General features: G+C 39.2%; 3 protein-coding genes across 11 annotated transcripts; 2 read left to right on the top strand and 1 right to left on the bottom strand.

Annotated features, from left to right (window-relative positions):
• The first annotated feature begins 10 nt into the window (after positions 1-10).
• On the top strand, positions 11-18,952 carry LOC135107983 (zinc finger FYVE domain-containing protein 1-like). 9 transcript variants are annotated; one of them, XM_064018484.1, is made up of 17 exons: positions 20-167; positions 348-598; positions 3,901-4,051; positions 5,374-5,469; positions 5,844-5,953; positions 6,234-6,382; positions 6,815-6,953; positions 7,256-7,356; positions 7,642-7,754; positions 7,927-8,138; positions 8,811-9,008; positions 9,917-10,029; positions 10,382-10,535; positions 11,037-11,165; positions 11,476-11,659; positions 12,065-12,160; positions 12,507-17,752. In XM_064018484.1, the coding sequence occupies exons 3-17, from the start codon at positions 3,949-3,951 to the stop codon at positions 12,722-12,724; spliced, it is 2,115 nt and encodes a 704-aa protein (XP_063874554.1). In that variant the 5' UTR covers positions 20-167; positions 348-598; positions 3,901-3,948; the 3' UTR covers positions 12,725-17,752. The 9 variants fall into 9 exon arrangements, 8 of the variants coding, with proteins under 8 accessions (XP_063874557.1, XP_063874552.1, XP_063874559.1 ...); XR_010272082.1 differs by lacking the exon at positions 20-167 and adding an exon at positions 17,801-18,952 and having other exon boundaries at positions 180-598; positions 12,507-17,567; XM_064018485.1 differs by lacking the exon at positions 20-167 and having other exon boundaries at positions 180-598; positions 12,507-12,752; positions 13,848-17,752.
• Positions 18,301-22,613, bottom strand: LOC135107984 (RNA-binding motif protein, X-linked 2-like). Its single transcript, XM_064018490.1, has 5 exons — positions 22,456-22,613; positions 21,741-21,909; positions 21,003-21,122; positions 20,394-20,559; positions 18,301-20,246 (listed from the first exon to the last, which is right to left on the bottom strand). The coding sequence occupies exons 1-5, from the start codon at positions 22,578-22,580 to the stop codon at positions 19,441-19,443; spliced, it is 1,386 nt and encodes a 461-aa protein (XP_063874560.1). The 5' UTR covers positions 22,581-22,613; the 3' UTR covers positions 18,301-19,440.
• Positions 22,614-23,779: 1,166 nt separating this feature from the next.
• LOC135107980 (NEDD8) lies at positions 23,780-27,527 on the top strand. Its single transcript, XM_064018478.1, has 4 exons — positions 23,780-23,922; positions 25,274-25,291; positions 25,725-25,837; positions 26,452-27,527. Exons 1-4 carry the CDS (start codon positions 23,905-23,907, stop codon positions 26,540-26,542), a joined length of 240 nt encoding a protein of 79 aa, XP_063874548.1. The 5' UTR covers positions 23,780-23,904; the 3' UTR covers positions 26,543-27,527.
• Positions 27,528-27,751: the final 224 nt, after the last annotated feature.

Genomic DNA, 27,751 nt, shown 5'->3' with positions numbered 1-27,751 from the left:
CGGGGTGACGTAACACATCCGGGCTTCGGCTCAGCTGATCGCAGAAATTGTAAACACTATCTCTGTCCGATGGTTACCTACGGAAAAATTTCTCCATAGCAGCAGGCGGTAACAGCAGCTTCCCGCGTGTGACAAGAGCTCCCTGGTGGCGGCGCACCATGTGAAAGGTTCGTTGAGGGGCTGAGGGGCGCCAAGCTGGGCGGGGGCGGCGGAGAAGTGTTTGGCGCGAGAAACATTACACCATGACATTACCGCTGACGGGTCTCTGTCAGGCTCTCAAGGTCGATATCTTGTATGACGCACACCACTTCCCTTGCCTTACCTGAGGAGTACTCCTGCCCACGCAGCATCCAGGGGCGTGCAGCGAGCTGAGTGACGCGCCCTGCACGCAGTGGCAGCTCGGGGCAGTAATGCGGGGGCGTCACGAGCTAGGATGACAAACCCCCCCCACTCAAGTGATAAACATGACTCGTGAAACCCGTGCTGCTTAACAAAGAAAAGTCCAGAAAAGACATCTTTGTTGACATTTTGGTTTGGAATGCCTGGAGGCGCCTTGCTTACTTTCTCACAGCCACTTTCTCTCACTCACTGCCCCAAGGTAAGGTCCTTTTTTTTTTTTGCCATTGTCTTTGTTGTTGTTCCACTGGCAGCCTCAACGTGGTGCCTCTCACGTGTTTCCATAAAGAGGCTGTTTCCCTGTGGTGTGAGAAAGCAAGAGTGTGAGGTGAGTCATCCCTGCATCTCATTTCAATACCTGCACCACAGCTCTCTAAGGTGCATCAGCCATTCTTACCTGCCAGCTTTCACTCCACTATGAGAGGCAGTAGAAAAATATTTGGATCATAAGCATCCACTTGTTGAATAGAGTGCCTCATGAGTGTTGAGGAACCTCACACCTGCAGAATATTGAATTAGTCAAGAGATGAATGTTGTAGATTCATAATTTCTCAACATATTGGCTGCCATATAGGAAACTTTAGGTGTAAAACAACTATGAGAGGAAGACATGTGTGATTGTGGGGCTGGAGGAGAGATGTGACACATTGGAACTGCATGAAGTGAAAGATGTACTTAGAAGATAGGCATACTGTGGTAAATGAAAGTTCCGTTTTGCATAGGCTGTTATGATTGAAATGAGATATAATAGACAAATTATCTTATCACTTACCATCATATTTAGTACATCAATATAATCAGGTGTTACCTGAGTCATCTGTGCCTCCTTGGATAGGTGCTAATGTGTGAATTGCTGCTAGCTAATGTATTTTTATATAATGGAGCACGGGGATTGGTAATTAAACTTTCAAGGCAAAGAGAAACACAACATTGACATTACTACTTACATATCATTAGCATTGTGTAGTCTTCCAGTGTAACAGATCAAAATCTACAGTCATCTCTTGTCTTTAAATGTTGTGGTAGGACAGTCAAGGTCATACAAGATCCACTCACACTGTAGTAGTCATCTTGCTCTGACTACTAATGTGTTGGAGTCCCACAGTTATGTGTGTCCTGTCAGGGAATGGATCTCTCTCTGGCCATTACTTCATGACTTTTCTTAAGATAAATTTTCCATCATTTCTATAATGCTCTAAAGGTGACATTATTTAGATACTGATTTAACACCATACAACTGGTCATAATGCAAGCAAACAAATTCGGGATGCTTTTTCATGGCTATAGACAAACCATTAGCATTTAAAGTACAAAAAGTAAAAGATATTAGTGAATGTTTTAACATATCCATTTATTGACAAAGATTAGAAGGGAGTTTCATTTGTCATCAAAGTCTTGGATCATATGTATCACTTAAAAAGAACACTCAGACATTTTGAAGGATTACATTATCTCATTCTTCACTTCAGGGATTATATGAATCATGAGCTCATCTGTCTAAAGTTCAACGAAACCAATGTGTTTCTTTCAATAATTTAATGGGAATGACCTGGCAGGTGACCTTCTTATCCTAATGCTTTATTTATCTTTATATAGTGCAGTTTCTCTCTCTCTCTCTCTCTCTCTCTCTCTCTCTCTCTCTCTCTCTCTCTCTCTCTCTCTCTCTCTCTCTCTCTCTCTCTCTCTCTCTCTGTCTCTCTCTCTGTCTCTCTCTCTCTCTCTCTCTCTCTCTCTCTCTCTCTCTCTCTCTCTCTCTCTCTCTCTCTCTCTCTCTCTCTCTCTCTCTCTCTCTCTCTCTCAAGTATATCTTGTTTATCACCCAGAGTAGTCACCTACAAATTTTCTGTCTATATCTGTACAGTATTAAGAATGTGGATACAAAAATCAGTTATGTTCTGTGCAATTATAAGCATTTACTAAGGGTATATTGTCCACTTATCTTTAGGACACCTTGGTAAGATGCCAGCTAGGTAAATGTTAGAGAAATCCCATTAATGGCTTCAATGGGCAGATTGGAAGTGTACATCCATATCAGACAAAGGGTTCTAAGAGGAGTGAGAAGTTGGAATTCAAAGGGTGATGATGATGAGAGAAAGAAAATGGGGGGAGAGTTAAGGAATAAGAGTTAAGCTATTGTAGAAAGAAAAAAGAACAGTAGAATAAAGGAAAATAGGGCTATAGGAAGGACAGTTAAAGAGAAGAATAGGGAAAAGAAGTCTGAAATAGTGATGGTTTGAGAGTAAGAGAAAGAAAAAAAAAGTGCTAGTAATAAGCATAAAGATCATAGCACCTGTCATAAGTCATTATTGTCAGGTATGGTGAGGTGTCACTGTTGGTCAGAGGAGCATGACAGGCAAGTAATGCAGTGAATGGGGTTGTAGTGAGGCATGAGTGAGCCATTCAGAAATAGCACTTTGGAGTCAGTTGTGCTGAGCAGTGTTGCATAACAAAGCATTACACACTCATCCTTCTATCTTATGTTGCCTTTCTGGGGACTAACTTAACTTCAAATTTTGCACTCATACATATTTCTCTTATTTACATTTTTTTTACACACATGATGATGGCAGATTTAGATTTCATATTTATCTTTCTCCCAGCATATATTTAATTTCCTTTTTTTATGTTATACAAGTGGGTGGTTGTGTAATAATATAATATAAATAGTGGTTGTTATAATTTGTTGCTTGTGGTTATAAAACTGATTTTGCTGAGATGAATATAGTTATGTGTATTTGTGTGGGGGTGCGAGTGTGGGCACAGAGCCAGGGTGAGTCAGGGTATTGTTCATTTCTTCTGTTCCTGTTGTTTTTGTTCTTGTGTGTTTGTTTGTTATTCTTTTGGTGTTACCTTTTTTTTTTCTTTTTGTTCTCATGTAGTGTGTTTTCTTCTGCTACTGTCTTAGATGCCACCTCCTATGTGCAGGAAATTCTACTCATTTCAGAAGATGCTGCTGCTTCTTTAACTTATACTACTACCACCAGAACTACTATAACTACTACTACTGCTAGTACTACTGCTGTTGTTGTTGCTGCTGCTGCTGTTGCTACTGTTACTGTTGCTATTGTTACTATTGTTGCTACTACTACTGCTGCTGCTGCTGTTACTACTGCTGCAGTTGGTGTTGCTCCTGTTCCTGCTGTTACTACTGTGTTTGCTATTGCTATTGTTGCTGCAATTACTGTGTTGTTGCTGCTGCTGTTACTACTACTACAACTACTACTACTACTACTACTACTACTACTACTACTACTACTACTACTACTACTACTACTACTACTACTACTACTACTACTACTACTACTACTACCACAACTACTACTACTACTACTACTACTACTGCTACTGCTACTGGTACATCTACTGTTGTAATTATTCAGTGTTATTGAATTATCACCCAAGGTTGAAAAGTTGTGATGAGTATCCTGCCATAAACTTTGGTAATGACAAGAAAGATAACAGTGAGAGTGCCAGTAATACAACAGGGACTCCCTGCCGCTCCAGGGGTGAAGCAGCAGCGTGTTGCAGGCAGCCTTGGTGTGGTGAGTGGTGATGGAGCCACGACGCAGTGGCCGGGGCTCAACGGGAGGAGGACCAGGCGTCGCTTACAGCCTCAGGATAGAGAATGCTGCAGGCATGTCTCGCATCCCTGCAAGTGAGTGATGGAGATGGATTATGTCTCCCAGTGTTAAGTTCTCTAAAAGTTACGCACAATAAGATCCCTCCTGAGTCCGATTTCCAAAAGTTGGGAACCCCAAAGATTTTCCTTTCATCTGCTTCACAACCATAGCATGGGTGTCTGTGGTCAGACCCACTTGGCATAGTGGACTGCAGTGTTGTATGTCAGTCCAAAAGTGAAAAAATGAAGGCACTTTGCTTTTACTGCATGAACCAGCATTAGAACCTTCATCATCAGCCAGATGATATAGAAATGCACACTGATTTTATGCACTGATGGCATGATATTACTTTTTTTTCTTGGCATGTGTCATATGACAAAAATCTTTTGTTGCCCTTGGAAGAGGAAAGGTACTAATGGTCAGAATTTCAGATTAACTAAATTGTCGGGAACCCTGAAAAGTCTGACTCGGGTGATCTTACTTCTATGTAGTAAAGATGAATGTGTGAATGTGTCTGAGCCAGCATCAAGTCTGATTAAGGTATAATTTGTAAAACTATATATATATATATATATATATATATATATATATATATATATATATATATATATATATATATATATATATATATATATATATATATATATATATATATATATATATATATATATATATATATATATATATATATATATACACACACACACACATATGTATAATCAGTCCTGTATCACCTTCCATTCTTCACTTGTAAGTACACACTTGCATCATGCACACCATCATTTCTTGCCCTCACAGCCTTCACCTTCCTTCTCTTTCTCATGCTATTGAATTATTTTTGTATATGTTTTCTTTCTTTGATTTGAAAAATAAATGTTCAGTTGTATCTTAATGTATTTTGTGTTTGAAGATGCTTTGTGACTCCTTGAGGCAGTGGCTGGAGGGAAGAGTGAAATGAGTGATGATGAGTCACTATATTTGAATCAGCATTTGCTTTACCTCATATTGTTTGTGAAGGTCTCTCTTTCAGTAGTACAGTCATAGCCAGGAGTCAAGGAAAATGTTTTCACTCATTATTACAGAAGTGAACTGTTGACAGTCTCTTATAAAACCTGATAATTGATAGACTCATCAGATCACGGGGGTTTAATCTTATTATCCAAGGTCAGAATATTGGATGACTTGATGCTTTTTGTTATTCAGCAAAGCCAGAGTCACACTCATTCTGAATTAGACATGGCATTATATATCAAGCGTCATTGCTGACTAGAGAGAGAGAGAGAGAGAGAGAGAGAGAAAGTCAAAAGGAGAGGTGGCTAAATGTTGTGTCTTTGCCTGACTGTTGTCTTATCCACAGGTCTGTCCATTCCATCCTCCACTGGTCCTGCCATCATGAGCTCCTTGGCCTCTGACACTCCCTGTGACACCTACTTCAACTCTATGGCATCTCAGCGTAAGATCCTATCATACCACACAATCCTCGGTACTATAAAAAGCAAGGATAAAGCTTAGATGTTATGAGAAACACAAAGATGCAGGTGATACTGTGGCCCATATTCAGAAACACTTTACTTTTTCACCACAACTATTTTCAGAGGCCATGGAGATGATTAGGCAGGTTCTCAAGAGTGTTTCTCCCATTAACAGTGAAGAAATCTTAATCTGTCTCTGGAACCATAAAAAAACCTGTGTAACTTCAGCTAGAGCCTACTGAAAGTAGTCAAGGTGCTGATAGAAGTGTTTCAGAATCTAGTCCTGTGTGTGGTGGATGAGGTTTAATCATAAGGCCTAGTGGTGTATGTTTACCATTCCTTCCCATCCTTCCAGAGAGCAGCATTGCGCCAGACATCCTCAACACGCAGGAGATGCGCAGTGTTGACCTGGAGCCTGTGGAGAAGAAGTGCTTCAAGCTTATCAATGAGAAGGAGGAGCTGCAGGTTGGTGAATAGCCCTCATAAATGTATATATGATGCTGCACTGCCAGTTTATTGATAACTGCATTAAGATGTAATTTTGCAATGGAAGTTTTTACTCTGTATGATGATGGATTAGTATGTTTAACTTCTGAGTTTATGCATATCTGTAGTTGTTCTTAAGTTTTGCTTTTCCTTGTCACTCACTCACAAGTCAAGAATGCCAGAGTTGCATTTGTCAAACTATTGAACTTATGTATGTGTATTTATAGTTGCTCCTAAGTTTGTTATCTTTCCCTCACAGGTGAAGAATGCCAAAGAGTTGCTGAGTAAGATGGGGTGTTCCAGTGACAAGAACCTCTATATCAAGGTGGTCTCCATATTTGGTAACACTGGCGAGGGAAAGTCGTACACACTGAATGAAATTTTCTTTAATGGTGCTGAAGTCTTCAAGTGAGTCCTTGATTTTTCATATTTTAGTCAGGTAGGGAAATGTAGGAGTTGGTTAATTAAGTAAATGAGAGTTTAGAGAAAAAGTTGAGGAGTTTGGAAGTAAAAAAAAAAGATAAGTGAGAGGATAAGAGTTGGTGAATTAAATAGATGAGCATTTAGGGAAAAGTTGAGGAGTGTAAGTAAAAGAAGTAAAAGACAAGTGAGAAGATTAAAAAGTGAGAGATGTTTATTCTGTATAAATGGATAACCTTTACCTACAGGCATAAATAGCAGTTGTTTGGATGAATTTTGGAAGCTCATTTGTCTTGTGGATAATTACAGAGATTCTAATGGAATTCAGTTTAGATGACTAATGGATATAAGTTATTCATGCAGTATTTTTAAGCTGGTTTAGATGAGTTTTTGTACATATAAGTTCCTTCTCTTCAACAGGACAAGTGCCAACCAGAGCTCCTGTACCCTGGGTGTGTGGGGGGCGTACGACCCCTTCACCAAGGCACTTGTCCTGGACACCGAAGGTATGCTTGGCATCAGCAACAGCTCCAAGCAGCGGAAACGCCTTCTACTTAAGGTGACAACTCAGAACATTGTTGGTTATGTGTGTTGCACTTCCATCTTGGGGTTTACATATTTATTCTCATCCTCTTCATCCTTCAGTGTGTCTTTTTTCATAGTCATCCTTTCCTCTTGTATAATTCAATCTTTCTTTAATGTGGAGTGTCTATACAAAATTCTTTTAACATTTATCCTTTGGTTTTCCATTGTTAAGGCTCCCAGACTTTATAAATCTATTCATATCCATCTGGTATTTCAGAGAAGTATACTCTGATGTTTCTCTTTACCAACAAACTTTCTCTTTTCTTGCACTCACAGGTTCTTGCCATTTCTGACATCATTATCTACAGGACTCGGGCAGAACGACTCAACACTGACATGTACAAATTTTTAGCCGAGGCCTCGCGGGCATACACCAAGTGAGTTTTGATGGAGGATGTGCATTTGCAAGTGTTTGTGTTGTGTATTGCATCAGCTTACCTTCTGAAATGCTTAGGGCTGTCATGAGGACTGTTTTTTAAAGGCAACAGACTTTTAGTCATAGGATCACCATAGTCCTGGTTTTTATGCCTTGTATAATTGAAGAAAAGATCTCATTTAGCCAAAGAATCATTATAATTGTCTTTTTATGCCTTATATACCTGAAGAAAAGTTCTGTTTTTATGATCTCTTCTGTTCTCATCATGTGTGTTTCCCTTCTACAGGTACTTCCGTGGTGATCTTGAGGCCGTGGCACGTAAGGCAGAGTGTGACTGTATCTTTGGCCCCCCCGTCTTCATATTCCATGACACCCGACACACCAACGTTCTTACAGAAGGTAGGAATAGGGTACTTATGGCCAGAAATTGTGCACTCCGGAAGGAGACAGCAAATGGTGTATAGAAAGTTGGAATTGGGTACACCTGGGCAGAAATTGTGTGCTGTGTGGAAGAAAAGAGCTATATATTCATGCTATAAGAGTCAAGGAGTGATAAAGTGGGTGGTTTCAGAGATGGGCCAGAAACCTGAGGAACAGCTCAAGGAAAACTTCACCAAGCAGGACCTCAAGATTGATGGCTTCAACAGCATCCACTACATTGGTGAGCGGAATAATGGAAGGGACACAGACTTCAAGAGGATCAAGAAGGTGGTGTTTGAGGAGCTCAGCAACATCAATGTTAGATCACCTCGTCAACCTAAAATTATTCTAGATATGTTAGATGTAAGTAGCATTTTTTACCATTATCTTTCCTTATCATGTTCTTTCTTTTGGTTTTCATGCTGAATTTATGAATTATTATGTGTCACCTCCAGACAGTTTGAAGACTTTTGAATGGAAGAGAATGAGGTGATAGGAATTATATATATATATATATATATATATATATATATATATATATATATATATATATATATATATATATATATATATATATATATATATATATATATATATATATATATATATATATATATATATATATATATATATATATATATATATATATATATATATATATATGAATAAGGTGGAGGATACAGATACAAAATGAAGGCTCCTGGAGAGAGAGAGAGAGAGAGAGAGAGAGAGAGAGAGAGAGAGAGAGAGAGAGAGAGAGAGAGAGAGAGAGAGAGAGAGAGAATGAGAGAATTCAAAGAAACAGACATCTGTATTAGAATAAAAACAAATACTGACACAAGTAAAATAAAACACATACACATCAGTTTTTATGTTTCTTGCATTTCCTCTCCATCAGACCATCAATATAAAAGTTTACTAAGATATACACATCAGTCATATATTTCTCATACTTCATCTCCCTTAGACTATCAACAAAAAGTTCACTGGGATATACACATCACTCTTACATTTCTCATACTTTTGCTTCCTCAGACCATCAACAAAAAATTCAGTGGGCAGATACAGAGCAGTGAGCCAGCCTTTCCTGATGAGTACTTCACCTGCACCAGCGTGTGTGAGGCATGTCAGTCCCGCTGCTGTCTCTTCATGAACCACTACAAGCATGACAACGGCTCCAAGCACCACCATGCTGAGCGTCAGTGTAAATACCACCATAAGTTTGATAATAAGGTATGGAGGCTGCTTTTTGTCTTGAGGGAGGCTGGGTGGGCGTGAGGGCAAGATGGGTGTCGGGGCAGGAGGCATGTCTTGGTTTGCATTTCCTAAGAGGTGAAGGAAGATGTGGGGCAGCATGTCAAGGCAGAGCCTAACCTTTTCACTGTGATATGCAACACTTCACAGCACTAAGAGCAAAGGATGGGATCTTAATAAACATCTACAAGAAAGAAGGGGTTAAAAAAGAATGGATTTTTTGCATTGAGGCTTCTCTTTGTTCTTAGGGAGCTACTACTTTCACTGTGATATGCTACAGTTCACAGCACTAAAAGCAAGGGATGCAATCTTTATAAGCATTTACAAGAAACATTGGGATAAAAAGAATAGATATGTAATTTCCAGCCAGTAAAAATGTTTAAAGGTGGCTGTAGAACAAAAAAGTCACAGAATGGTTAGTATTTAAAAGATGTGCCAAGGAGCAGTGAAAGGGTTAAAGCCATCATGTCATAAACTATTGTGATGATGGTATTGTTCATTCTCAAAGCTCACAAAGCTGCTCATAAAAAATTTCACTGTTTAGATTGATGACTCATTGCCCCACACCTGGACTCATTTTTTATAAGTGTCCATAGTTAATCTTGTTTTTCTTTACTGATTAAGCTTAATGTAAAAAATATGATAGCCAGTAATTTTCTTCATCCTGAAAGATAGATTTCATTGTTTAAATTGGTGTCTCATGTTACATTCCTTGCATCACACATTGACTCATTTTCTGCAGGTATTTGTAGTTAATCTTATATATTTAATGTAAGAACTATGTTAACCTGTAATTTTATCTATCATGGAAGATAGATTTCACTGTTTAAATTGATGACTTGTGTTACTTTCCCTGCCTCACACCTGGACTCTCCCTCTCTGTGCAGGTGTTCATATGCCGGAAGTGTGACTCTGAGGGGGAGCGCCGCCTGGTGGTGCCCAAGACAGCATCCGCCAAGGACAGCACATGGCTCGGCCTTGCTAAGTTTGCTTGGTCAGGGTGAGTACATGACATTTACTTACTTATTAATGTATTTATTGATGGGAGCAGCAGGGCTAAGAGTGAATTGTGTGAATGTGTGGTGCCTTGTCTGGGCCACTCCTTATGGGATTGGTGGTCTGGTATATAGATAGATAGATGTATTTATTTATTTATTTTTTAGCTCAATCAACAAAACTGGAAAAAGAAAGAGCCACTGAGAAAACAAACAAAAGGCAAATTGAAAAGCACATTATGAGCCTTTATTGATATAACTCTATGACGTTCACAGAAATGCTCCCACTAATGTAATCAAGAAGGGAGTCATTATCTCCAAACACCCTCAAGTAGCATGTCAATGTGTCTACAACAGGTACGTGCTGGAGTGTGAGAAGTGTGGCATTATCTACCGCAGCCGCCAGTACTGGTATGGCAATGAGTCACCGGACAGGACGGTGGTGAAGGAGGAGTACCAGCATGTGTGGCAGGGCAGCGTCATGGGCAGCACCGCTCATGCTGGGCGACAGGTGGGCTGGCTTGCTCTCTCTCTCTCTCTCTCTCTCTCTCTCTCTCTCTCTCTCTCTCTCTCTCTCTCTCTCTCTCTCTCTCTCTCTCTCTCTCTCTCTCTCTCTCTCTCTCTCTCTCTCTCTCTCTCTCTCTCTCTCTCTCTCTCTCTCTCTCTCTCTCTCTCTCTCTCTCTCTCTCTCTCTCTCTCTCTCTCTCTCTCTCTCTCTCTCTCTCTCTCTCTCCATGTGCAATAAAGTACCTTGTAATATGAGTTGTTGCGGTAGAGTGAGAGAGAGAATGGTAATAACTAATGGAATGAAGTAATAATAATAATTATGATAATAATACTGATCATGTAATTTAATGTCATTCTTGTACTTATGATTATTATCCTTAGAAAAAAGTAAATGGATAGATCTAATTTTATTTTCAATATGGACTGAATTAAATTATAATGAAATCAAGGGCATCAAATCAAAGTTTGGGATGCATGATTGTATAATGTGGTGGTGTTTGTGCAGGTCCTGGAGGGCATGGCAGCACTGGGTTCGGCTATCTCCACCATATCCACACCCCCAGCCAAGGTCGTCTCAGCATGGCTCACCAACCAAGTTAACCCCACCTACTGGAAGCCAAACCATCTGTGCACTGTAAGATGTTATCACTAGATATTATACTCGTATGTTGTGAATTACATGTTATTTGTTTAGGTATTATTGTAGCATCCGATGTTAATTGACGGAATCATAGGGAAATATTTAAGAACTCTTTTACTCATAATTATTTGCTACACAAGAATTATTTATATACACTGATGCTAATTGACAGATACACAGGGAAATATTGAAGAACTCTTTTAATCATAATTATTTGCTATACAAGAATTATATTTACATACAAACAAGAAAGTTATGATTTATCACAACTGCTCGACCTGCTTATATTAGCCTTATATTGCAGCACTGTAAGATCTGCCAGGTGGGCCTCGACACCATCCACCACTGCCGCAAATGTGGAGACGGGTTCTGTGATCCTTGCTCTGAGGATAAGATGCCGGTGCCTGAGCTGGGCTGGGGGGAGGAGCCAGTCAGAGTGTGCAAGAACTGCTACAAGGCCAGAAATAGTGAGACAGGACAGGTTGAGGGTAAATAACATTGCCCAAGATGCCTCACCTTGACAGTAACCGCAGCTTGTATATTGAAACTTAGGCTGTGTGGGAATGACAGGTTTAATATTGACAGTGATGTATGCCACGCTTTGTAATGTTGTTTGTTATAGTTGTATGTTTATAATGATGTCAGTTTTTGGTAGCCAGCTGAAGGAGCAAGTTGTAAGCTGAATAACCTAGAATCATTTTTTCACAAAGTTAGTAATTTAGTTAACATGCCTCATATGCCATAGACATTTTGTGTGTGTGACATTTAGATAAGCTATGCAGCTATTCTTGGCACAGTAGCATAGTTTTGCAGATAATTTGAATCTAATAGACTGAAATATGTGGTGCTGTGCTTATTGTGATATGTATATTTAAGTTTACTGCACATTACAGATTACGAGTGGTCGAGTGATGCACAGACAGTGCGTGCCCGGCAGGTCACCGAGGTGATATCTGGCACGCTGGCCACCGTGGCAAAGTACCCGCTGGGTGAGTGTTGTTGCCGCCTGCCAGGGATGCACGGCAGGGACCAGAACTGTTTGCGGGAGTGTGGCAGACTTTCCCTTATTTCCATGTGTTGCCGAGATGGTTAATTATTATTTGTTTTTCACGATCATCATTATAAGGATATCACATGAATTGAAGATGATTTAAATTTTTTAATTAATCTTGTTATTCTCTTTGAATGAAATTTAATGTAAGAGATATGTTATCCAATCATTTTATTTGTTGTCATTTTCTCGTAGTGTCTCTTCTGTTATTGTGTGAACATTTACTGCTCAAGAGATAAACTCTCCATGTTGGCTTCTATTGGTGAGCATGTTTCCCCTTGCAGACTTCCTGAAGGACAGTGCCCGGCCATCCTACTGGGTGCCAGACGATATGATCACCCAGTGTGTGGTATGCAATGCAGAATTTGGGCCACGCCTACCCCTCCACCACTGCCGGGCATGTGGCCAGGGTGTGTGCAGCAGCTGCTCCCCAAACCTCCGATCTGTGAAGGAGCGTGGCTGGGACCACCCCGTCAGAGTGTGCAACAACTGCATCAAGTAGTAAACACTTGAATTTTTCCATTTGCAAAGTAAACATCACTAAAATTTTTTCTGAAATATTGTACGTTAGAGTAATAGAAAAGAAATATCCTCAGGAATATATAATTTTAAAAGCCCTTTGAAGTTTATGCAGATTATTTTTTATTTCTTGAATTATACCATATAGTCCTTCACTTGTTATGCAGTGTTATTGCATCCCATAGTATCACAAGAAATTGCTTAATTTTTCATTTTGTTTACCTTTAAAAAGAGCGTTGTGTTCCAGCTTTTTTGTGACAGGAACACTAATTATTAATTATACCTTGGGAAAACATTTTTTTTTCCGTTCCCATTTTTTTTATTTATTTATTATTTGAGCTTTAATCTTTAGTGGATATCTGGTAGAGTACCTGCTCTCTGAACTACTTTTACTGTCTGTTGTCTACTACTTATTATATGCTTCTCTCTTGCTTGATTACTAATACTCCATTTTATCTGGCTTTTTTTGTTTGTCAGTATAGATTTTGTGAGTTTGGCTCATTGAGGAGAGAGAGAGAGAGAGAGAGAGAGAGAGAGAGAGAGAGAGAGAGAGAGAGAGAAAGAGAGAGAAAGAGAGATGAGTCCTTACATGGGATGAGGTCTTGAGGAGGAATGTAGAGAACAGACAAACAAACAACATGTAACCATTCAGTGTAATGAAGTGCAGCCTAGCAATGAAAGGTGACACTTGTGAATCCAGAACCTGCCTTTCAGAACACTGCCCCATCACTTACCACAGACTGAGTATTTCCCATGGTTCTTTTCATATTCTTATTTTACTCGTCCTCAAATTTTCCTTTCATAGTCTCACATTCAGTTTACTTATATATTTTTGTATCTTTTTCTTTTATATATGCTCATAACATTTTAATCTTTTCATATGTCCATTCAGTATTATTTCTTTTGATTCACCCTCCAGGTTACTGTTTTGAGGGAGACATTGAACTTATAAGACTGCATATTTGCCATTGTAACAAGTGGATGACTATATTGTTTGTTCCTAAACATGCATAGTGTATGTATTTCGGGGATCATTTTATTATATGTATTTTTACTGAAAAGGAAGAAACAAAGGATAGATATACAAGATAAAACCTAATTTTCAGAAGTACAACCAAAGTAATGTAAGTTACACCCGAGAGGAGTGACAGGAAGCCTGGTGCTCGTGTGCTGCTGCCACACGCCCCTCAGGGTGTTGGGGCCGCACTACATTACTGGTGCATATAGGAAGAAGATACTGGAATGATGAGAAAAATGGATTCAATTTTATATCAATCCATCATGTGCTGGATACTTCTGCCCTTGCATCACCTGTGGTGAACTTTTGTTTATTTTTATTTTTATGAATCACTGTCTTGGCACTAAGAGAGATGCAAGGGCCCTGGCACTTGTTGAATTAAAAGTGAATTTCTCTCTCTCTCTCTGTTCAGTGCTTGTCAGTACACACAGTGTGAGGCAGCAAAACACTTATCATTTCAAGTTGCTGTGGAAGCCAGAGCAAAATATCTACTGAGTTGGTGTGTACTACTGCACAGTGGACAGAATCTGGAAATATATTATGTAAATGTTCTTACAGAAAATATTTGAAAAAAAATTTGAAAACTGAAGGTTCCCAGCTTTTCTTTTCTATTTATTTATTTATTTTTTATTTTTTTTTTACTTATTTATTTATTTATTTTATTTTATTTTATTTTATTTTATTTATTTTTTTTTTTTCATTAAAAACTGAACACTTTTCTTGTACGAGTGTGATATGTTGGTCTGGCAGAGTGGCAGGTCTACCAGTAACCAGATCAAGTGAAAAGAAACCGAGGCAATAGTTTTAGTAGTACATAGTAGTCTATATCAAGCGTGAGAAATACACACATATGTTTATTAGCACTGAAACTATAGATGTAAAGCGTATATTTGAAGTTTTCTTTGTTCTATTGTTGCTCACACTAACCCTCACTGGTCTGTTGTGGAATTATTGCACTGACACACTGAGTGAGGCACCGGTGTCCAGCAGTGGCCCAGGTATGTCCCTTCATTCAAGAGCAAACTGACCTGAAGCCACATTTCCCTGAAAGTTCCTTAGTAAAATAGAACTTTCAACATTTTGTGATATTGTGTTAAGCTGAATGTATTTTAAACCACACAAAACAAAACATAATGTTCAAGTTGGTAGTCTTGGCCAGCAGTGTGCAAGTTGTGAGCACCTGAAGAGTGAGGTTGGCATCCTTGCACTGCCTGGCTTGGGTCAGGCACATGATATTTATCAGTCAGTGGTGATGGTGTGCATGAGTTTTTCTTTTTTATGGGTGTTTTCATTATTGTGTTTAGGGTTTTATTTTCATTTTCAAGGGTGCAGTGCAATGCTTGTTATTTTCTCTGTTGGTTGACCAGTTTTACATTACACTGAATCTTGAATTGAAATATTTGCCATTTATGTTATTCAGTATTAGTGTTTGTGTTTTGGGTGAGAGTTTGGATATGGTTGTAAATATTTATGTATGGTGGAATATATGGTCAGAGATTAATTCCAGTTAACTATTGTATGGGGAAACACAGCATTCAATACACAGGCAGTGCATTGTGATGGATACCTAGATGTCGCAACATCTCAAACCTGACAAGCAAGACCTGTAGTGATGCATTGTGTATCACTGACCAGGAAAAAGCATGTCTCCAAGAAATTATTAAACCACAAATATAGAATTTATTCAAAGCCCAACTCAATGTCTTGACAATAGGCAGATTCTTAAGGATACACTACATAAGCTTACTTCAAAACCCAACTCAGTATGTCTTGACAAAAGGCAGATTCTTAAGGATGCACTACTTGAGCTTACTTCCAACAATGCAGTGGATTTCATTTAACAGAGAAACTTACTAGACTTGTTAAGTTAGAACATTGGTCCAAGTGATGTTTGACCTAATGTGTCATGCAAAATGTTCTGACACAGAGATGTAGGCTAGAGGGAGGGTTGGGGTGAAGTGGCTAGTCATGAAGTTGATATATCCAGTCAAGGGGAACTTGGTGAGACTGTCTTGAATACTGTTGTCTTCACCACATGAGGTGACTTGTGCACTGAGGACAAGGCTGCCAGGCCAATGTTGTCATCAAAACTTGAATTAACTCACATGAGATCACTCACATCATTCATGATCATGCAACCACAGTAAGTTTTCCTGTCAACCAATTAATTAAAAACTTTGCTGCAAGAGTTGTCAGATGTGGCTTTTGATGGCAGTCTTGCCCTCTTTTGATGAGATGCCTTGTTATTCTAGTTGAAGGTTGATGCTGAAGTGATTGGTTGTGTCTTGCAAGTATTGCTTTGTCACATTTAGTTACTGGTGTGATTGAATATTTGTCCATTACCATTATCTGACCTTAAATGATTTATGATTAATCAGTAATATTTTATTATTTAATAATCCTTTAACACTTAACTATTGTTTTGAGACCCTGGGATGGGATGATAAAAGCACTCACTTAAGACTGACAAACTTCAGTGTGTTAGTATTAGACACTAGTATGCATGTGTGTGTTTGAGCACCACATGCATAGTACATGAGTGTTATATATTTCATGTTTTGTGATATCATATAGGTATTGTATAAAGTTGACACAGATTATGCTAGAGTCCATGAGAACAGATGAGAAGTCAGCAGTGTATAAAAGGTGCCAACACCCTGCCATTCTCAGTCCAGCAGAGTAGTTCAAATGAGATCCCAAACGGGTCATCATGACATTATTCCTTCTCATGTGCTCAAATATATAAGGTATTTTCGAAACCTGGTAAAAAAATAGTCATTTGTATATAATTTTTATAATCAAGATTGTTCATTATGACATGTATATATTTTTTGTATTTTTAATGCATATTCATGTGATTCATATAGGTCATGGAAATGAATGATTTTGTATAATGATTTATTTTTATGAACTTATCTGAATTTGGGTGAAAAATTTTCTTCCCTTCACCAGTCAGCACTGCACCATCCCAGGAGAACCTTTGCCACAGCCAGTAGCCACTACCTGTTTGTGTTATTGCTGCACCCCAGGTCAGGCACCCACACAGGAGTCTGACACTGTGATGTTTCAGTTCACACATCAACAGTGAACGTTGCAATGAAAATAATTTTGAGCATGCACCTAAATGGATTGTGTCATTAGCAGTTCTGAGCAGAATGTGTTATCACTTTTAGCACCAAGGACTGAAGGACTGTGTGTTGATGGAAATGCATACCTGTGATAAGACTGCAATGGAGTTTCAAGATAATTAATGGCATCACTGTTACAGATGTATTAGGTGTGCCATGGGCAGACATTTAGGAATACTCTGATTGATATGCTACATGGAAAGGTTTGCATGATATTATTATGAATTCTGTATACGTATTAACATGTTCACGTCACCATGTATCTTAAACTAGAGATCTTGTGTTGCATCCATGAACATGTTATTTAGCTGTGTGTGAGATAACCTTCCAAGATGTGTCCTTTAGCTGTTGGTGAGGCCACTCTCCAAGATAAGTGTTGAGCTGATCCCTTAGCACAGAACTTTCCACCATTATCCATTTAAATTCATAGGATGTACATTTCTTGCCATCATAGTTTTGTTTGGCCCTGGTGGTGTGTCCTGTCATGCATACATCAGTCAGGATAAAGAAGTCATTCCATTGGCTTGCTGCTATGTAAGGTTTCTGCTTCTGTTACTCAATAATGGATTTGTTTGTATCGTTGAACTCTACCTAGTTTTGCCATGATGGATGAGGCGTCTGCCCAGCCCAGGACAGATGCACCACAGTTTGCTGCACCACATAAACTGTACATGTGGAATGTATGTAATAATCCTTGCTGTTTTGAATCTTTTATCCGTGAACCACAAAGTAGAAAGTTAACATCATATTTAGTGTAAATAAAAAAAAAAAATGAAAGCATTTGTCACATGTACAATGCTTCCCATGTTGAAGGCAGAAGTTTTTCATACCAACTTTTGGAAATAAAGACAAAAAATCCCCAAAATTGTATTGTATCATGATTCTCTATATTTTAGTCTTTTCGTGGTTTCAGTGCCTTCCTGAATGTGCTGGTGGTTATACTGCAGGTGGGCAGACCCTCTATGTGATTACTGGGGCTCTCTTTCCTGTATCTGAATCCCTGCATACCACAGAGTACCTGGTGTGCCTTCACTACACAAGGTCTGCATCACTGAACAACACCCTGATTTGACATGTTTCTTATTAATATTTACCCTTACAACTGAAATATTAAGACAAGAGGCTTAATGTTTAAAAACTAAAACTCCACAAACATATCAAGTGGCTATGTTAAAGAAATACTAAGAAAGACAAGCTGTTATATGCATGAATAAGAAACTTCATACATTCCCAAATACAGAACCAGGTTGACTTAAACAGTTCCCTTCCATCTGGTGCCACAGTAATGTTAAGGTATTACAACACAGCAACAGCGGCACATCAATGGTGAACTTCCCTGTATAAAGCAAGAGAATATATCTTATGTTAGTCTGGAAAAGAAAGCCAGTTAGGTGATGATAAAGAATAAACCAGTTGTTTTCAGCATCATCATTTGATTAATTTCTAAATACAGAAAAAATAAAAGGTTCAGTAACCAGATTTTTCAGTGAATTTGTCAAACATAAAACTCATAACACAGAAGAGTTGAAGTGCTTTACTACATCCTTATTGGAGAGGCTGATGGACCTCAGGGAGAAAAGGCTGAGACGTCACTGCAACACCTGAGAGGCTGGTCAGAGAAGCTTGACAACTAAGCTTTATACCCTTTAACCCACCAACTGCCTGTACATTTCCATCTTTTCCTAAAACAATGACACTGATCAGCTCACCAATGGAACAAAGGGATCAAGGGGTTGTGTGAAGCTTAAACATCATATTAATCTAAAATGAAAGCAAAGTAAAATAATATAATCTTTCTTCATGCCCAGTTGACAAATGTCGACTGCTATGTTTTATATGCCTTTGTTTTGCCTCACAATGGGGACTGTGGAGACTTGGGGTACTGGAGGGACCAAGGGAGTCTGAAAAGGAATCTGGAGAGGATTGGATGGAAGGTGCTTGTTGCTACAACAGATACTGAAATTCAAAGCTGTAACTATCAAACAAAATATTTCATGAAGTGCAAGTCTTCATGACTATAATGTTGCAAGTATAAGGGTTTACAAACCACTCTTCTACAGAGATACAAAAATTAATCATATGATTCCAATTACTTGTATGGTGTTTGTTTGATTTTCACTTACACATATTCATGCTATTGCTATCTACATCTTACTGGCAATGAAGTAACAAGTACTGTTACCTGTCTGGTTTGTAGGAGATTTTCATGTCATCTGAAACCAACTCTTATGAGACAATACCACTACATAATGCCCAATTCTTTTCAGTAAACATAAACTCTTCACCATACAAGATTTTCCTGTAAGTTAATCTTCTCAACTGCCCTTTCTATCCTGTCTTCATTTCTTCTATTAGTTTCTTAATCCCATACTAACTTATAATTTTACAAGCTTCCTGTCTTATTTTCTACCATCTTTCACACTCTATTCAGCCTTCCTTCCTCAGCAAAATTATGCAATTTCTTTAATGACTTCCTAACTTTATGTTCCTTTGAAACACTTAAATCTCTGTCTATTGCTGCTAACTGCCTCCCTTCTTGTCCTCCCCTTCCCTCTACCTCCTTCCTCTGAACCTAAACCTTCCCCGGCCACCAATTCTCCCTCCACGGTTGAACATTCCCCTCCTGTTATAGTTGTTGTAGTGTCTGCCTCGTGCCCCATCAAAGTACCTGCCCCTGCCTCTCCCTCTGTACCGGCCATCTGAACTGTCTCCCCAGTGGCCATGCTCCCTCATTCTATCACGGTCGTCCCTGTAACCATAGCTGTCCCCATCCCTGTCCCTGTACCTGTCATGTCTTCTCTCCCTCTCCCGGCTGTCCCTCAGAAGGCTGTCCTCTCTGTCTCGGCTGTGGTCTCTGTAACGGTCCTGGTCTCTGTACCTGTCCTGATCTCTGTACCTGTCCTGGTCTCTGTACCTGTCATCACAATATCGGTCTCTGTCTTTATACTTGTCCTGTCCCCTTTCTCCATCCCTGGAAGACTTCACACGGTGTTCCTGCTCCACCTCCTCATCTTGCTTGCTGTCCGGGTGTTCATATTTGTCATACCCAGAGTCCATCTTCTCCTCCTTTACAGTCACGCTTCCATCACTTTTTTCCTTTACTCGGCTCCTCTTTGTCTTCCTGACCTCCTCATCATCTGAGTCATCACTGCTACTATGTGATTCATCCTTTGCCTTCTTCTTCTTCTTCCTTTTCTTCTTCTTTTTCTTTTTCTTCTTTTTCTCAGCATTCTCAGACTCATCAGAGGATGACAAGCTACTTGAGGAGGAGGAAGATGATACCTTTTTCTTTTTCTTCTTTTTCTTTTTTTCTTTCTTTATTTTAACTTTCTCATTCTTTTCTTTCTTTATATTTTTTTCTGAAACAAGATTACATATTGTATGTAAGGCTGGAATTTCAGAGTGCATCCTATTTCATGCATATCATTAAAGGCAATTAATGGATGAGGAAAAAGTTGGTGAATCTGGAGACAAGATGGTGGGAACCCTCATTCCCAGAAACTCACCATCTTTGTGCAGTGGTTCTTCCTGGTTGCCTTCAGTAGCAGGGACAATTGGCTGGGGTGCACAGCCTTCCAGAGCAAGCTGTTGCTGCTCAGGCATCATGTCCTCTGTCATCTTGGGCACCTTGTACTCCTCCACGTGGTCCACCCGGATGGTGCGGCCGGCAAGCTATGCATCAAGGCAGACAAGCAAGGTCAGAAAAGTCTGAGTTACAACTGAGGGCAGCCCTAGGAGGCATCTCTCATTATATCACATTAAACACAACTGCATTAATCTACTATTACATCAGTGCCTTCTATGTATGCCTGAAAACCATATTCATTATATGAAATTAAGAGAACTAGTTACTACTTGTACAGTTAGTGTCACATCAGTGTCTTAAGTGCAGCATTCCTTAGCTATATTCATCACATTTAAAGTGGAAAATCTTACATGGCTACTTAGTTCCTCAAATGTCTCAAAGTACAAAGATGGACAAACCTGGTGCAAGTTGCCCCAAGAGGCACTCTGGTACTACTGCCACATATGGGCTACACAAGGCAACAGGATGAGGCCCTCCAAACCACTTAATCATAGTCATAAAGAAAAAATTATTCATTTTCAATTCGTACTCTGATTCCATTGAAGTTGTCCACAGCGAGGATTGTCGAGCGCTGGTCTTCGTAACACAAGAAGGCAAAACCTTTGCTCTTGCCAGTCTTTTTGTCTCGTACCAAATTGATGTTGACAATCTGGTGGAAAAAGCTCCATGACTTCCCATCCCAGACAAGGCTCTCCTTTTTATAACTTCAGGTATAAAAATCATTATCGTGTGGCTGCATAGGTTTGAGCTCATTCAATATAAGACATTTGCTTTCTTTCACAGCAGTCATGCTGGAGCAGTAACTACTATCTGAAATTTAAGATAAAAAATTAGTATATAACACTACTCTTGCTTCACTATATATTTTCCTTTGAAGAATTTCAAAACTGTTACTTGGCATGCATTTAAGTCAAAAGGAAATAATATGTGTGTTAGGAAACTAAATCCATATTTGCATTTTTAAAATAAGGTTACACATAAATTGGTGAGGTTCATATTAGCAGTATGCAACACAGAACAAAATACATGACAAAAACTCAGACTAAAGATATTACCTATGAGATGACACAGGAGGTAACAGCAAACATACCTATATATCATTACTGATTTCAGACAGTGATTAATAACACATGAGGATATCAGATACTATGGCAGATACATTATGCTCGCTCTCTCTCTCTCTCTCTCTCTCTCTCTCTCTCTCTCTCTCTCTCTCTCTCTCTCTCTCTCTCACACACACACACACACACACACACACACTGCTCACCTCGCCATATTGGGAGAACACACAAATAATGTCTCCCTCGCTCAGCTCAAAGTTCAGCCCGCCAATGAAGATCCAGGCACTGTCTCTGTACTGCTGGTGCCACGAGTGCTTGAAGTCCACGCCAAGCTCCAGCTCCCTCTCACTCAGCTTCTGTATATTTTTGACATTCCTGGAGGGTCAAAAATTACATAAGCACTGTGCTGTGTGTGGGTGACGTGTAGCCAACCAAATGTTTGTTCTTGCATAAAAGAATACCTATGTGTGTTTCTTCAAGATCCTAATTTGAACATGTTAAAGTATACTTCTTTATTTGGACCTAAAAGGCTCTTGTATGTATTTACTGTACTGTTGTGCAAACTGTATTATTTTGGTCAATAAAGCTATGGGCAACCACCACTGTGAATGAGAATAGATTTCGAGTATACCATTTGCTTTTTTTTTCATCTACCGACATAGTTCAGAGATAGCAATACTGTAATGACCGTAACCATACTAATTCCAATAATTTCACGCTCTTCTATATCCTAGAACTCCCTGCGTGCTATATGTGCATGGCTAGACAGTGAGGTACGAGTCCCAGCTATACACATCACACCACCCCCCTCCCATCCGGCCACCAGACGCCACACTCCTCTCCTCTAATTACTCCTCCTTTCCCGCCTTTACTTAGTCCAACAGCTGCACCATGACCACTCCCCTTCTCTGGAGTACTCACGTCAAGGGATTCATGATGCTGGAGAGAAGAGTGGTGGAAATGGGAGCCGCGCGCAGGGCAAGAAAGTGAACGAGTTTGTTTGGGTGAAGACAGCGGCAGCGGCTCTGCTCAGCACCCCATCCCATCCACGGCCCCTTCCAACCCCCAGCCTCCCTCCCTTCCTCTCTCTCCTCATTGCTGTTGATTGTCTCTGCTTTTGGTTGTTTTTATTGCGTATTTTGTTTGGTTTGTTAGTTGCTTACTCTAAATTAAGAGTATCCTGCTAATTTTAGCTCCCGTATCTCTCCCTTCCATCATCCCTCCCTTCCTCTCCCTCCTCATTACTGCTGATTGCCTCTGTTTTTAGTTGTTGTTTTTATTGCGTATTTTGTCTGTTTTGTTAGTTTTTTTTATGTAGTGAAGAACACACTGCTTACATAGGCCCCATAAGCACATTTTTATCGCCCCTTCCCTCTCGCCCTCTGCCTCCTTCTCCTTTCGCCTATATTATTGCTATTTGTCGCACTTTTGACTATTCTTATTTCTTGTTTTGTTTGTTTTATGTTACTTTTTTTATTGTAGACTAAGAACTCACTGCTTAGTTTGACCGCCTGAGCTATTTATTGCCCCCTCCCCATCTCCCTCCTCTCCTCTCCCTCCCTTCTCATTGTTGATAACTGCCTCGACTTCTGACTGCGTTTATTATTTACTAGTTTTTTATATTTTTTTATTCTCTGTTAAAGACACACTGCCTAGTAGTTTGGCCCCAGAAATCTATAATGCATGTTTGACTGTTCATTTCACCCTTTATTCCTGCCTCCCTCCCCCTTCTGTCCATCTTCATAATACTGATTATTTCTTTCTCGTTGTGTTTATTATAGATTTCCTTTTCTTATTTTAACTCTACATTAATAAACATGACATAGTTTGGGTTACTGAGTCTATTTGAATCTATTGCCCCCTTCCAACTTCTTTCCCTCTTCTCCCTTATTACTGCTAATTGTCTCTCTTTCTAAATGAATTTATTATCCAACATGTTTCCTTTTGTTAGTATTTGGTCTAGATTAAGGACAGCCGAAGATGATGAGTGAATTTTTATCTATTGCTATTTTTCATATCATAGCATCTCTTATCCTCATAGTCCATTCTTTGTTCTCTTCCAAGTAATCAATGGTTGTTAAACAAAAATATACAATAATGTGAATTATCACTACAGGTTTTAAATAAGTAAACATATTATAACATTCAATATATACCATAAAAGATTATTAATATAAAAAAAAACTACTATAACCAGGACATTCACCATGTACTTCTAAAATAGGAAAAAAAAACGCAAAAAACAATAAAAGATAAAGTAGCATGTTAATTTGTGTTAGATGAACGTGAGACACCCCAAATATAAGAGGCGAGGAAGGCAGACAGACAGGAAGGCTCAGGACAGGCGGCGGTCTCAATAATCTCTTCAAAATGCTGATTAAAGTCAAGGTGAGCATAGACACATACAAATCTAAACTTCTATATATAACACCATTCCTTCCACTCAGTAATACAGCCAAGGGAAGGACGTGGAGGGGGAATGATATGAGGAATGACAAACCGAACCTCGCCGTGTGTTTTGGGGGAATTTTTTGCTCCTTGCCTCTCATTTGTCATTCTCTTGTGTCCTCTTGGGTCAGGTTTGTGTGCTGTGTGCCGGCCAGGTGTGTGTGAGGCTTGCCTGTTAATTGCTTCACCTGTTTTATTTACTTATTTATTTTTTTATTGGTAACGAATATTATTTTATGAACTGTTGTTTTATTATCTGCATTTATTTCTTTTTGGTGTTTTGGGTGTTTGAAATTGATGTGCTTTTCCTATATGTTGGTGTGGTAATGTGTGTTTAGGATCTGCAATGAATAACTTTCCTCTTATTTTTTGCAATGTCACTCAAAATACCTGAAGCTGATTGTTACTATTATCCACAAATATTAGTATGGTTCTACTTATAAAATAATGTGCTTACTTATGTATTGGTGTGGTATTGTGTGGTGGTTTATGTCTGCAACAAACTTAACTTTTCTCTTATTTTTGCAATGTCACCCTAAATATCTGAAGCTGCTTATCATTATTATCTGCCAAACAGCTCATAACCTCCCATTCCCCCCTCCACATCAGGATGGGTAGAATATGGAACTTGCTGGAGACTGGACACCACTAAATCACCTTGACCAAATAAAATCCACACCCGTTTCCCCCTGACGTTTTTCCTTAACCCTTTGATTGCCACTTGGTACACCTTTCCGTAGTTCCCAAGCACACAGACTAACAGTAATGCACAAAGTCAAACAAATAGACATCAACAAACATGAATACTTGCACCACACAAACACAGTACCCATAAAATGCACAGCCACAATTACTTAACATACCTATTCTAACACTGACTCTTACACTGACTCTTTCAAGCACCCTTACTTTCCATGCACCACCCTCAGCTGGAACAGACTCCCTGGACACAATCACCAGAGCGCACTCATTCAAACACCTAACACTTGCACATCTCAGAACATAAAACTTCCACCCTAGACTCATAGCTTTCCCCTCCCCCCACTCCACAACCTTTTTCATACCCAGCATTCCTCCAGCAACCAGTTCCTTATGTGCATATGTGCTAAATTTGGCACTCTATGCATTACATATTGAGATTGAGAAGCATCCGATAGTGATTCTGCTCATTAATTTTGTTTTGAATTTACTACAAGTTAGATTATTTTGTGGGACAGTTTGGAATGGTTTAATTTAACATCCTTTTTGGCTTTTGTCCTCTTTGTTACAGAGTTATATTTTCTCTTTTCAGACACTGACTGGAAAGGAGGTAAGGTGTGCCGGTGTCCTGGTGTGGTGGTGCCTCGCTGCAGCAGTGCTTGGGTGTTGCTGTGAATGATATGACTGTTGATACTTTCAGTCACATTATAGATTGTCATAGAATAAGAATGTAATTTTTTGATAATGTCTTAAAACTTGCATAGTGCAAGTTCAGAGCAAGGTTGATAAAATTTAGAAATGTGATATACAGATGTTTTTTCGTTAATTTTTATATTTCGTGTATCTTTATAATGTCAGTATAAAAACACAAACTTATTAGTATCACAGTTTGCCAAGCACTAAGGTGTGATTTAAAACAAACCTAATGCCACATATTACTGTCAGAAAGCAAAATCATCATCAGATAATCATGTTACTGCCATCAGTATAAGAGAAACAAACCTTTGCTCTCACTAATGCATCACATCACCTTCCTCGGCAAGATTGAGATTGACATCGAGCCAACAGACAAGGTGGAGCGGATCAAGGAGCGAGTGGAGGAGAAGGAGGGCATCCCACCACCCCAGCAGCGCCTCATCTTCTCCGGGAAACAGATGTAAGACCTGCTCACTTACCTTGTCTTTCTCATTAGATTGGTGTTACACTGAAAAAGTATACTGTCTTTGGCAATTGACACATCATTATAAAGACAAAGGGAATCTGTTTACAGTGGTCTTGACTTCTACCATTTCAAGGTTCTGATACTGATGGTGTTTGTCTCTACATTCCCCTTTGGTGACTTTTTTATTTTATTAATCCTTTGAACCAATTCATTTCATTACTTTTTATTCATTGTATGTCCTCCATGTGTTTTTTTTTTTTTTACAGGTAAAGTAGTTATGTTTTTATGTCCTAGATTATGACTTACAGTATTATAGCATTAGCACAAGTGAGTGACATACTGTAGGTGCTTACTTAGGCCGGTTCACACCTATGCCGGAAATTGGTTTACAATGTGGCGTAGGGAACAGAACTCTTTCATAACTTGAGGACCCCTCGTACTTGAATTTGTTGTAGCACAGGACAGGTGATAAATCTGTCTCCTATATTGTGTTTGTATTCAGTAATACTATGCAGAGAGACTAACTTGGTATGGAGTTAATTGTTCTTGAAATTGCTTCAGGTCTGCAGTCATGTGTTGCCCTAATTTTTTTGTATTCTTGTTTGCAGGAATGATGAAAAGACAGCAGCTGACTACAAGGTCCAAGGAGGCTCAGTGCTCCATCTGGTGCTGGCCCTGAGAGGGGGACTGTCTTCCTAGGTGCTGTCTCCTCCTCCTCTTCTTTCCTATCCTTTTCATCATCTTCCTCCTAGCACTCACTAAGTAATCTCTGGAAACTATGGAAACTAAAGCACCCCCAGTAAGGTCACCTAGGGAAACAAGATAGGAGCTCTGAAGATCTTCACCATTAATTATGATTATTCAACACTTTCCATTTCCTTTTAAGAGTTTGAGAATATGACCATTTTTTGCTAATTCAACCTTGCTGCATTTTTTTTTTTTCCGTGGTTATTATTGTACTCTTCCATGCTGTGAATTATGTAAGAATGTTATTTAGACAAAGAAGAATTGCAGTTTGCTCCAATGCCCTGTGAGATGCTTCAGCTTTGACTTGCATGACTGAGAAGCGAGTGATTTATATTCCAAAGTCTTGTTGTGGGCAGATGCTGTATGTGAGATAGGTGAGATGTGTCCTATTCAGTACCCCTGTGTCTTCATTTCCACTATATTTATTGTTAGCCAGGAGCACGAACCCATGGCACCTTGGGTTTACTCTTCACCTGAGGGACTAACACCACCAGTAATACTACTACTATTACTACCATAGTTTGTTTTCAGTGACACTATACATTTCAGTGTTAATAGTGAAAGATACACCATTGTGGCTAATAGCTTGCTTTCACTATCTATAATATAAGCTATAATGACATCACTTCCAGCATTTTGCCAGACGTTCTTTGTGTTAACATTGATACACGCGTTGTTAGGACCGTAAGCACACATCCTTTCTCCTAAGGGTGTGTCCTCCAACCAAACACTTGATAATTTATGTAGCTTGCAGTGAAGAGCTGCTGGTATGTCATATTCAAGCCAACACCATAGAGGGAGTGAAATTATGTACCCTGAGTTTAGCAGCAAGTCAGCATCCAGCATTGACAAGGAAGCTGCCTCTCCCTGCTGCTGCTGCATTGATTCTATGTTCTTACCATGATATGTTGAGACTTACGATTAAAAGTTTTGTATAGTTGACATTTCCTTCACTCCTTGGGATGACTTTCTTAGTGGGTGTTTTTTAAAAGCTGTGATGTTTCTAGTCTTATGATGTGAACTTTCATGCTGGATGTGGTTAGTGGTTGTGCCAGTACAGAAATTTTTTTGTCTTTTTAAAAGAGGTGTCTTATTTCTTTCTAGTTTTATTATGAGAACTTTTTAAATGCTGGATGTGGTTAGTGGTTGTGCCAGTAAGGT

The sequence above is a fragment of the Scylla paramamosain genome, chromosome 16 (genome assembly GCF_035594125.1).
Source record: "Scylla paramamosain isolate STU-SP2022 chromosome 16, ASM3559412v1, whole genome shotgun sequence".
NCBI lineage: Eukaryota > Metazoa > Arthropoda > Malacostraca > Decapoda > Portunidae > Scylla > Scylla paramamosain.
Note: the sequence above shows the minus strand (reverse complement) of the source record. Positions and strands in the feature narration are given on the sequence as shown.